General features: G+C 42.6%; 1 protein-coding gene across 1 annotated transcript in view; it reads left to right on the forward strand.

Annotated features, from left to right (window-relative positions):
• NLRP9 (NLR family pyrin domain containing 9) overlaps nucleotides 1-10,145 on the forward strand; it is a 25,796-nt gene extending 15,651 nt beyond the window's left edge. The window contains exons 4-9 of the mRNA XM_029236421.1: nucleotides 1,349-1,516; nucleotides 3,689-3,859; nucleotides 6,193-6,363; nucleotides 8,149-8,319; nucleotides 8,727-8,897; nucleotides 10,013-10,145. Of these exons, the coding sequence (XP_029092254.1) occupies nucleotides 1,349-1,516; nucleotides 3,689-3,859; nucleotides 6,193-6,363; nucleotides 8,149-8,319; nucleotides 8,727-8,897; nucleotides 10,013-10,145 (985 nt within the window). The remainder of the gene's footprint in view (nucleotides 1-1,348; nucleotides 1,517-3,688; nucleotides 3,860-6,192; nucleotides 6,364-8,148; nucleotides 8,320-8,726; nucleotides 8,898-10,012) is intronic.
• Nucleotides 10,146-12,634: the final 2,489 nt, after the last annotated feature.

The following is a 12,634-nucleotide window of genomic DNA, read 5'->3' on the forward strand; positions in this document are numbered from 1 at the left end:
TGGTAACCATGTTTGTTCTCTACATCTCTGTCTCTATTTCTGCTTTGCAAATAGGTTAATCTGTACCATCTTTCTAGATTCCACATATAAGCAATATTATACAATATTTGTTTTTCGCTCTCTGACTGACTTCACTCTGTATGACAGTCTCTAGGTCTGTCCACATCTCTGCAACTGGCACTATTTTGTTCCTTTTCTTTTAAAAATGTTATTTATTTATTTATGGCTGCGTTGGGTCTTCGTTGTTGCGCATGGGCTGTCTCTAGTTGTGGCGAGCGGGAGCTACTCTTCTTTGCAGTGTGTGGGCTTCTCATTGTGGTGGCTTCTCTTGTTGTGGAGCACAGGCTCTAGGCAAGTGGGCTTCAGCAGTTGTGGCGCACAGGCTCAGTAGTTGTGTTGCCCTGGCTTAGTTGCTCTGCGGCATGTGGGATCTTCCCGGACCAGGGCTCGAACTCGTGTCTCCTGCATTGGCAGGTGGATTCTTAACCACTGCGCCACCAGGGAAGTCCCCTATTTTGTTCCTTTTTCTTTTTTTTTTTTTTTTGCGTTATGCGGGCCTCTCACTGTTGTGGCCTCTCCCATTGCGGAGCACAGGCTCCGGACGCGCAGGCTCAGCGGCCATGGCTCATGGGCCCAGCCGCTCCGCGGCATGTGGGATCTTCCTGGACCGGGGCACGAACCCATGTCCCCTGCATCGGCAGGCGGACTCTCAACCACTGCGCCACCAGGGAAGCCCTTTTGTTCCTTTTTATGGCTGAGGAATATCCCATTGTATATATGTACCACATCTTCTTTATCCATTCCTCTGTTGATGGACATCTTACAGAAAACCCAAGCAAACTTTTTGGCCGACCCAATATATTGCCTCCTTTTAATTTATTTTATTTTTTATTTTAGCTTTTAAAAATTGTCTCCTTTTAAAAACAACCTCAGTTTTTAAACAGGAGTGGAGCCTTTCCTTGGGGAAGAGTCTGGCTTGGCACACAGTAATTTGAATATGTGTGTCTCTATTGGATGGGAAGCACCGAGCCAGGCCTGGGATGCAAGGAGGTACACACATGGTATTTCTCCCCTCATGGTGCTTAGAGGTTAATATGGGGTAAGTTTGATTCTCTTCCCTTGTAATATCTGTGGTAGTATTCAGAAGTGGAAGGACTTCGCAGAAACAGGCGCCATCTCATCTGGCGTCTGAAGATCCCAGAGAGAATTTATAGGCAGCAGTAACCAGATACCCAAAAAAAAATTTTGGGAGCCTAAGCATGGGAAGTAGGAAGAACTGTGCAACAGGTATTTTGCTCTGTGCTTGGACTTCATTGCATGAGTTACCATATTTCCTCATCTCTTGCAGGTATAACTTTGCTTCGAACCTTGCAAATAGCCTATACTTCTTTAAGGCCATTCTTCATAACCCTCATTTGAAATACCTGAACCTCTATGGCACTGGCCTCTCCTATATGGACGTCAGGCAGCTGTGTGAGACGCTGAAACACCCAGTGTGTAACATAGAAGCACTGCTGTAAGTCTCGGGGTTGTCCACGATATATTTTTTTTCCAGTGTGAACTTTGCAGTTCGAATATGCCCATTTTCTTTCGTGTCTTTGTCTCTTACTTATTTCACCACTTCCATCTCAGTATCGGTAGACCTCCTAGTAAAATGAGGATGGATGGATTCTAAAGGGCAAGGCTTCCTCTCAGGTCTGTCCCGTCTTTCCTTTCTCTGGTACTCACTTGAATTACTTCTCATGGACACCTTATCTGATTCTCCTTGGCTCTGCTCTCAACCGACCATACCAAAACCATAACTGCAATTTCTTTTTCCTGAAGATAGAGAAACTTAAAATGAGAAGGCTTATGGATGATCACAAGTGTGATCTTGTAATCTGCCAGATGATAACGTTGAGGCTGGAGGGAAAGTGATTTGCCCAAAGTCATTTCTTCATCTTGAAAATGACCTGGGATGCCCTTAGCATCACTGGGTGATTTCTTAAACAAGCTCAATCCGTTTTTCAGCAGGAAGAACAAAAGGGAGTAAAAGAAGTAGCAATAAACAAAAACAACTCATTAAACCGACCAAGAGAATACACTCTTCTCTCCACCAGTAATATGATAGATAATCACATACACTTGGTTAATTTCACCTGTCAAGATTCATCAGGAGAGACAGGGTCCATGAAGAAGAGTGGTTTGAACATACAGGCTTGCTGTTGACCCTATCTATCATTCTAGCTGTTTCCGTATCATAACAATTCTTTTCTTCTACACTAGCTCTCTCTACTCAGGGGGAGCTTACAGAATTCCTTAGTATTGGCCCTGTTTCACATTATGCCATTGGCATAGAGCGTTTCATTTTGTTATGGTAGCATAAGACTTGGGTAGCAGATCTAGGAAACCAGGAGTCAGTTGTACACAGCTTATAGGTAGAATCGTTGCTTCTTTGGGGCAGACCGACTGTGCTCTTGCCTTCAGTTTGGTATTTTGGGAGTGGGAAGTCCTCAAAATCAGGTTCTCTCCAGCCCAATAATTCTCAACAGATAGTTTCATCCTCTGTTAGGAGGTGTCCATACCTAGAGACTTTTTTTCTTTTTTTTTTTGGTACGCGGGCCTCTCACTGGTGTGGCCTCTCCCGCTGCGGAGCACAGGCTCCGGACGCACAGGCTCAGCGGCCATGGCTCACGGGCCCAGCCGCTCCGCGGCACGTGGGATCCTCCCGGACCGGGGCACGAACCCGCGCCCCCTGCATCGGCAGGCGGACTCTCAACCACTGCGCCACCAGGGAAGCCCGAGACGTTTTTTTTTCATAGCAAGGAAGATTTCATTTAAGATGATCGCGGGACTTCCCTGGTGGTCCAGTGGTTGAGACTTCACCTTCCAATGCGGGGGGTGTGGGTTCGATCCCTAGTCGGGGAACTAAGATCCCACATGCCTTGCTCCAAAAAGCCAAAAAAAAAAAACCATTAAAAAATAGGGGCAATATTGTAACAGATTCAATAAAGACTTTAAAGATGGTCCACATCAAAAAAATTTTTTTTTAATTAAAAAAAAGATTTTGCAGTAGGAAGGAGTTAAGACTATGGCAATAGGAAAGAAAGTTGAACTCACTCAAACAGAAGAGGGGTGAGCTAATGGAAAAAGCACTTTAGGGAGGAGGTTGTTCTAAATGATTAGGTCACTAGCGTTTGTTAATTGTGGAGACAGTTTTGATGGTCATGATTACATGGGAAGGATGCTCTAGACATCTGGTGGGTAGAGGTCAGGGATGCTGTTCAACATCCTACAACACACAGGAAGCCCCCACAGTAAGGAATGATCTAGCCCACCGTGTCAACAGTGCTGAGGTTGAGAAACCTGCTCTAGCCCGTGAGATGTTCTTTTAAGCTGCATTAAGGCTCAGACCAGTGTTTCTCAACCTTATAACTACTGATGACAAATAATCAGATAATCAGACTTATTGAGGTCCAGATCATTCTTTGCTGTGGACGGCTGTCCACGGCAGTGTTGAGAAGCATGGGCTCAGACGTTTTCCTAACTTCCTGCTTTCCTAAAGCAATAAGGGATTCGTGAGGAAAGTCATTTAATTACATCCGTGCTTTTACAAAGTCTGGAACTGGCAGGTGCGGGATTAGGAGGCAGGATGTGGTCCAGGCTCGGTTGTGCATACACCATTCCACCACATGTGTCTCTCGTGTAGGTTGGGAAAATGTGACATCACGGACGAAGCCTGCGAAGACATCGCCTCTGTTCTCGTCCATAACAAGAAGCTGAAGCTTCTCTCCTTGGTAGATAATCCCCTGAAGGACGAAGGAGTGAGGGTGTTGTGTGACGCCCTGAAGGATCCAGCCTGTGCCCTGGAGGCACTGCTGTGAGTCAGCGTGGGGGAGGGGAGGCCTGGGGGAGGGGGCAGACGGCAGAGCATGCCCATGGACCCTGAATGGTCCAGCAAAATGGAGCAGATGCAAATATTTGCCCCACAGAGGAGCCATGAGGTTGAATTCAAGAGATGTAAGACTAGCCCTTAGATGCCTGGCATCTAATTTGGAGCCCAATAAATCTTGGTTATCATGAAGAAGGATGATGTCTCTGTAGGTGTACTGGGGGCTGGGGAGAGGGACAGTATAAATAATGAAGAAAAAGGAATTCATTTGATTACTTGCCGGTGTGGGGTTGCATAGGTTCTAGGTTATCGCTGGGAACAATGTCTCCACTTCTTTCTTGTTGCTAAGACATAAAACAAACTGCTTCCTTGTTAGGGGCAAGAGAAAGAGTTTTCTATTTACCCAGTGAGGCCAAAGGAGAAACCAGTGCTAAATAAAAAAATGCCTTAAAGTAGGGTACAGGTGCAAGAACACCCAAGTCTATGGAAGCGAATAAGTCGTCTAGAAACAAAACTTTTCTTTGTGTGTATGTGCATGCACAGGTGTGTTTGTGTATACAGACCTATGTATTACATACCCACCCAAAGTGGTACTTACCGTAGAAGGTGAGAATATTATTACTCAGATGACTTTTTAGACTGTAAGAGAAAATCCAAACTAAAATAAGGTCCAGGAACATTAAACATTAAAACCAAACTATTAAAAAAATAAGGAACAAACTCTGCACTATAAAGATTAGACCAAAAAATCTTTAGAGGTACAAAAGAAATGACATATTGGAAGATGAAAGGATTTGGCTATTAAATCCTGTGTGATATTATACAATAAGTAGAATTAAAGTGTATTCAATAACTGGTCACTTAACCAGGCTGTGTTTATCTAAGAGTTCTTCAAAATACATCATTTAACATTTTTTTTTGTTTTTAAACTTGAATCTTTATTCCTTAAAAATGAAAGACTACTAAAGACGCAAGAAAGTCACTAGTAATTTTAAAAGAAAAAAATGTTCAACCTATTTTTTAAACTTTATTTTGAACTAGTTTCAAAATAAAAACTAGACTTGCAGAAAAGTTGGAAAAATAGCACAAAAATTCTCTTATAGCCCTTACCCCAATCTCCTAATGTTCAACCTATTTTTAGTAGTTAATTTTTTAATATTTAAATGTTTAATACCCTTTTAAACAAAAGCACAAATTTAAAAAATATATTCCACTTGGCCAGAATTCTGCAAAATGGGCAAATTTATAGTCTGATCGAAAGCACTAAGTTTTTTTTGCAAAGTAGGTTGGCTAATAAATCAAGAAACAAATGAAAAGTCTATTTAATAATAAACCTCAGAACTTCCAAAAATTTTTGATGCAAGGTATTAATTCTGTATAACTTAAAATGGCAGAAAGCATAAAAATACAAATGCAGAGATTCAGGGAATGTATAATTGTAGGGTCATGGACCCATCAGAGATTATGCAACCATTAAAGTCTTAATTTTTTTATATGTTAGAGAAAGCATATTTCATCAAAAAAAGTATGAATCAGTTGCTTATTGTCTGATTTCAAAAATTCAAAAACTGAAAGGGAAAACCCACCATGAGTGAGTAGTGTTTGCTAATCAAAGACTTGAGTATTCTTCCTGCCAAAGGTGACATTCTGAGATGCCCCTGAAGGGGCCAGGGAGGTAACGGGAGTTGGTGGGTGGATGGGGAGCTGGGGGAGTGAGGTGAACTGGACAATGCCTGCCCCACCCAAGGTGGGTTCCTGATCCTTTCCACCTGTTATTTGCCATGTGACCATCTGCTGTGGAGTCCCAGGTATCTGGCTTGTGTGTGATAGTTAGAAGTGTAGAATTCCACATGAAATGTCAGCGAAACCAACTATGTTCAGAGGTCACATTCAGTCTTGATCTGCCCGGTTGCAACTTGTATCATATGCTTCCCTCTATTTTCTAAATTCCCAATAGTGAGTAGACAAGAACTCATAACCACAAATTTTTTTCAATAACATTTTAAAAGAAGAATGTGAAATAGGACGTTGTCCAGCTATTATAAATAATAAGCACACTGTGTCACAGAGAAGGGATGATTTTGTCCAAGTTCATCCAGCTGGTGGTGATCTGACTTGGAACTGGGATCCGAGATTCCGTTCCCCAGTTTGGGACCCTGTAGTCCACATCCTTCTGTATTTCCACACCTGCTGCACATTTTAATCCTCCTGTTTTTCTAAGTGACCACGAAGTACAAGAAAGTTTTTACATGGAGTTTCATGAAAATATTACCTTATAGAGCTTAAGTAGGTTGACGGATGAAGTATGTGTGTCTTTGCAGATTGACGTACTGTTGCCTCACCTCTGTAGCCTGCGACTACATCTCCCAAGTCCTTCTGTGCAACAAATCCCTGTCTTTTCTCGATCTGGGGTTAAATTTCCTGGAAGATGATGGAGTGATAACGCTATGTGAATCACTGAAGCACCCGAACTGCAACCTAGAGGAGTTGTGGTAGGTCTGGCTGTGATTTGCTTGAATGTCAGCGTTTCCTTTTTGGCTGTTGGCATCCTGGGAAGGAAACAGGAAGGGGGGAAAAGCATGGAGTCTGCTGAAGAAAAAAAAAAACTAGGCTACATGTTTACCCCGCGTGATATTTCTGGGGCTCGCTGATGGGTGTGTGTCTTGACTATAGGGCTTGTCAGGACTCGGTAGGGTCTGCTACTCTGGAGTTGGGTCTCTGTCCTTGGAAAGACCGGAAATGGAGTCCCAAGTGCCCTGAACTAGCTGTGTGAACTTGTGAGGGTGCCTCACCTCTCCCCAAGTGTAACATGAGGATAATTATATTTCTCACCTCAAAAGATGGAGGTGGGGTGGTGGGATGAACTGGGAGATCGGGATTGACATATATACACTACTATGTATAAAATAGATAACTGATGAGAACCTGCTGTATAGCACAGGGAACTCCACTTCTCTGTACAGTAAAAACTAACACTGTAAAACAACTATACCTCAATTAAAAAAAAAAATGGAGGCGACCACTGGGAATAATGCACATAAAGTACTATTATCACTGGCTGGCCCATCGAAGCACACAGTGAACAGGTACAGCATGAGGATCAGTCGTTCCTTTTACCGGGCAGATAAGGTAAATCGGTAAATGAAACCCTTTGTCATCCCTGTTTCCACGGAGTGGCATGCACACGCATAGATACACATACACACACATGCACGCACACACCTGTGAGTGTGAAGTTGCCAGTATGTGTGCATATCTGCATCTATCATGGTTTCTCAATCAGCACTATTGACTATTCCAAATTAATTTTTATTGGAGTAGAGTTGATTTACAATGTTGTGCTAGTTTCTGCTGTACAGCAAAGTGAATCAGTGACACATATACATATATCCACTCTTTTTTATGTTCTGTGCCCACAGAGGTCACTGCAGAGTATTGAGTAGAGGTCCTATGCTAGACAGTAGGTCCTTATTAGTTATCTATTTTATATATAGTAGTGTGTATATGTCAATCCCAATCTCCCAATTTATCCCTCACCCCTCTTTTCCCCCTGGTAACCATAAATTTGTTTTCTACAACTGTAACCCTATTTCTGTTTTGTAGATAAGTTCATTTATACCCTTTTTTTAGATTCCGCATATAAGCGATATCATATGCTATTTGTCTTTCTCTGTCTGACTTACTTCGCTCAGTAGGACTATCTCTAGGTCCATCCATGTTGCTGCAATGAACATAGGGTTGCACTCATCTTTTTGAGCTATGGTTTTCGCCAGATATAAGCCCAGGAGTGAGATTGCTGGGTCATATGGAAGCTCTACGTCATGAGCTTGGGGGCAGGAGATACATGGGAGATATAATATGAAATACTCAGTGAAGTCCTCAGCGTGGTGACATTTGTACAGAGACTTGGAGGGAGTAAGGGGGCAGCCCCGCTGGTATTTGGACCAAGAGTATGACAGGCAGCAAGAGCAGAGGCCCCGGGGGGAAGAGACCAGGCAGCACAGAGAACTGCAGGGAGCCCAGGGCAGAGTGAAGAAAGTGGAGAAGCGGAGACGTTGTTTCATCTCTACCATCATCATCATCATCTTAGGAGTACTTGAGTATTTCTACCTTTACAGGAATAAGTGAACGTAAGTGAAGCCATTCCAGATTGGACCTCATGGTCGTATATATTTGTGTATATGGACCTCATGATCGTATATATTTGTGTATATGGACCTCATGATTGTATATATTTGTGTGTATAGGAGAATTTTGTGTATTATTTTTTTCTCCAGGTTGATGGGCTGTTGCTTCACTTCTGTTTGCTGTGTGGACCTCGCTGCTGTTCTTATTCACAGTGAGAAACTAAAAACCCTGAAACTAGGGAACAATAAGATATATGATGCTGGTGTCAAACAGTTATGTGAAGCTTTGAAGCAGCCTAAGTGTAAATTAGAGACTCTTGGGTGAGTGTCCACTGATGTTGGGAAAGCTTACCTACGTCAAGAAGAGGAAAAGCTAGAGGATTAAAGGGATGAAGGGGAAGCATGTTTGAAAACAAGTGTGTCTGGAACAATCTGATAAGTAAAACGCCGGCCGTGAAACCAGGGTTTGCTCACGCCTGGCACGGCTGATATCTGGGACTGGGTGGTTCTTTGCTGTGTGGGGAAGCGGGCTGTTCTGTGCCTTGTGGGATGTTTAGCTGCATCTCTGGCCTCTCTCCACCCATGAGATGCTAGTAGCACTCCTCGTGTGTGTCAGATGTCTCCAGACACTGCCCCATGTGCCCCAGTGGAGGAGGACGTGTCTAGATTGTAAAGTCTCCTCTCTGAGGCGTGGAATCCGCATTTCGAGGTGGTGTTTCCCCATGCAGGTTGGAGATGTGTGAGCTCACCTCTGCCTGTTGTGAGGACCTGGCCTTGGCTTTCACTCTCTGCAAATCACTGAGGTGCATGAACTTGGAATGGATTAGCATGGACCGTGATGGGGCGGTGGTGCTGCGTGAAGCCTTGATCAGTCTGGAATGTGGCCTGCAGACGCTTGGGTGAGTGGACACTGTTTCCCCTGGTGGTGAGTGACCTCAGAGGGAGGTTAGAGTGCCGTGGGTTTGCCCCGCATGGGCATGGTTCACATTTGGGCTGGAGATTTCTTTGCTCTGCGGAGCTGTCCTGAGCATCACAGGAGGTTGTGTAGCATCTCTGGTCGCTGCCCACATGTTCCATTCCCCGGGACACCTCCCTCCAGTCATGATGATCAAAAATGGAAACTTCAGGGACTTCCCTGGTGGTCTAGTGGTTAGGACTCTGCGTTTTCGCCGCTGTGGCCCTGGTTCAATCCCTGGTTGGGGAACCGAGATCCTGCAAGCCACGTGGCCAATAAAAACAAAACAAAACAAAAAACTTCAAAATTGCTGAGAGACAAGATTTTAATTGTTCAATCAAAAGAGAGAGATTGTGCAATATGATAGAGGTGTTAGTTAACGGTGTTAGTTAATGCTGTGGTGGTAATCATTTTGCAATATGTAAACATATCAAACCAATGCATTGCACACCTTAACCTAACACAATGTTGTATGTCAATTATATCTCAATGAAATTTTAATTAACTAACTTTTAAAAAGAATGCCTATCACATCTATTCCCTGAAAAAATTTTAAAGGCTCCTGGCATTGTCAAATGTCCCCCGAGAGGCAAAATCACCCCCAGGCAAGAATGACTGCTTTCCTGTAAACACCATCTCCTACTTACCTTGCCCGCAAAGACGTGACCCCAACTCAGAGCTGGAAGGGGTTCCGGAAAGGACTGAGCAGAGTCTTGACCCAGAAGTACATTTCCTCAAGAGTAGCAGTTAATATTGTTTGGAACATTATGTTTGCATTTAGAGTGTGTGTAGTTGATGTGTGTAGAATGAATATGTGAATGCCTTCCGTTTGCCCCGACCCCGATGACCTGCAGAGGATAAACAAAATGGTTCACATCCCTCCTCCTCACTTTCCTAGTCTCTAGGAAAGTTTCGTGCATTCTTTGCACAGTCAGTACAACTCTCCCAGCCATTTCTAGGAAAGAGTGGAGAGGAAGTAGCCACTGGGGTGTAGAGAGGCCAACCATCATGGGTCAAGTCAAGAAAACTTTTTTTTTTTTTTTTTTTGTATTTTCCCAGCCTGAATAAATCTTCCTATGATGAGGAAATTCAGATGCTGCTGACAGAGGTAGAAGAGACGAACCCCCAGCTGACCATTTCACACAGTCTCTGGATTGATTACGAGCACAGGATCAGGGGTGTGCTTGGCTGACAGGGAAGGTCCTGAAGCAATCTTCTCACAAAGGCTTCCCCTTGGTCGCAATGGGCGTTTCTCCTCCTGACACACCCTCTCCTGTAAATTGTTCACCAGGGCAGTGGGGACTGTAATTTCAGAGCTCTTCCTTCACAGTATTCTAGCAATATGATTGTGGGATGTGCTGTCTGTGCCTAAGTCCTCTATGCCCCATCTTTAAAGTTCCCATCCTGCCTCACAATGTTTAGAAGAACAAATACATTAAATGGGTAAACACCTGGGAAAGCATGACTTTATTTTCTTACCGGATGTCTTGGGATGTAGGAACTTGGATTTGAAGGAACCACAATCCTCTGACACTTCTGACAGAACTGCTGCTAGAATGTATCTGTAGATTTTAGAATTTATTCACTACATCTAACATCCCAACAGGACCTTTCATTTTTAGTTTGTTCAGATTTACTTTTCATCAGTTTTCTGGTTTAGTAAAAAGGTATATTTCCAGATCGCTACTTATCCTTTAGCATATGCTACTCCATTTTTAAAAAAATTCGGTATTTTTCAAATGTATCTACACAGTTTAATTCAATGTTTTCTTTTTCAAATACACATTAATACCTCACTGTCATCATGAAACATTGCCTAATTCTCTGTTGCCTCTACAATAATTATTAATGCCTTACTGGCCCTATATAGAGTTTTATTTTTGTTGAGTATAATACATTTTAAAGATTTATTTTATTGAAGTGTAGTTGATTTACAATGTTGTGTTAATTTCTGCTGTCCAGCAAAATGACTCCGTTATACATATATATACATTCTTTTTTTTTTTAAACATCTTTACTGGAGTATATGCTTTATAGTGTTCTGTTAGTTTCTGCTGTATAACAAAGTAAATCAGCTATATGCATACATATATCCCCATATCCCCTCCCTCTTGCATCTCCCTCCCACCCTCCTTATCCCACCCCCCTAGGTGGTCACAAAGCACGGAGCTGATCTCCCTGTGCTGTGCAGCTGCTTCCCACTAGCGATCTGTTTTACATTTGGTAGTGTGTATATGTCCATGCCACTCTCTCACTTCGTCCCAGCTTACCCTTCCCCCTCCCCGTGTCCTCAAGTCCATTCTCTAGTAGGTCTGTATCTTCATTCCTGCCCCTAGGTTCTTCAGAACCATTTTTTTTTAGACTCCATATATATGTGTTAGCATATGGTATTTGTTTTTCTCTTTCTGACTTACTTCACTCTGTATGACAGACTAGGTCTATCCACCTCATTACAAATAGCTCAATTTCGTTTCTTTTTATGGCTGAGTAAATATTCCATTGTATATATGTGCCACATCTTCTTTATCCATTCATCTGTCGATGGACACTTAGGTTGCTTCCATGTCCCGGCTATTGTAAATAGAGCTGCAGTGACCATTTTGGTACATGACTCTTTGAATTATGGTTTTCTCAGGGTATATGCCCAGTAGTGGGTTTGCTGGATCATATGGTAGTCCTGTTTTTAGTTTTTTAAGGAACCTCCATACTGTTCTCCATAGAGGCTGTATCAATTTACATTCCCACTAACAGTGCAAGAGGGTTCCCTTTTCTCCACACTCTCGCCAGCATTTATTGTTTGTAGATTTTTTGATGATGGCCATTCTGACTGGTGTGAGGTGATACCTCATTGTGGTTCTGATTTGCATTTCTCTAATGCAATGTTGTGATGTGAGCATCCTTTCCTGTGTTTGTTGGCCATCTGTATATCTTCTTTGGAGAAAGGTCTATTTAGGTTTTCTGCCCATTTTTGGATTCGGTTGTATGTTTTTTTGATACTGAGCTGCATGAGCTGCTTGTAAATTTTGGACATTAATCCTTTGTCAGTTGCTTCGTTTGCAAATATTTTGTCCCATCCTGAGGGTTTTCTTTTCGTCTTGTGGTTTCCTTTGCTGTGCAAAAGCTTTGAAGTTTCATTAGGTCCCATTTGTTTATTTTTGTTTTTATTTCCATTTCTCTAGGAGGTGGGTCAGAAAGGATCTTGCTGTGATTTATGTCATGGAGCGTTCTGCCTGTGTTTTCCTCTAAGAGTTTGATAGCGTCTGGCCTTACATTTAGGTCTCTAATCCATTTTGAGTTTATTTTTGTATATGGTGTTAGGAAGTGTTCTAATTTCATTCTTTTACATGTAGCTGTCTAGTTTCCCCAGCACCACTTTACATTCTTTTTCATATTTTCCATTATGGTTTATCCCAGGATATTGAATATAGTTCCCTGTGCTATACAGTAGGACCTTGTTGTTTATCCATTCTCTATATAACAATTTTCATCTGCTAATCCCAAACTCCCACTCCATTCCTCCCCCATTTTTAATAAACTTTATTTTTAGAGAAGTTTCATATTCACAGCAAAATTGAAGGAAAATACAGAGGTTTCCCATAGACCTGCTGACCCTACACATACCCCTAGTTTGATCTAAAGAGTTGACAGATCCCAAAGATAATCCAATGCTGCTTGTGTTGT

Source organism: Monodon monoceros, unplaced genomic scaffold (genome assembly GCF_005190385.1).
Source record: "Monodon monoceros isolate NGI ecotype Baffin Bay Population unplaced genomic scaffold, NGI_Narwhal_1 Super_Scaffold_10, whole genome shotgun sequence".
Taxonomy (NCBI): Eukaryota; Metazoa; Chordata; class Mammalia; order Artiodactyla; family Monodontidae; genus Monodon; species Monodon monoceros.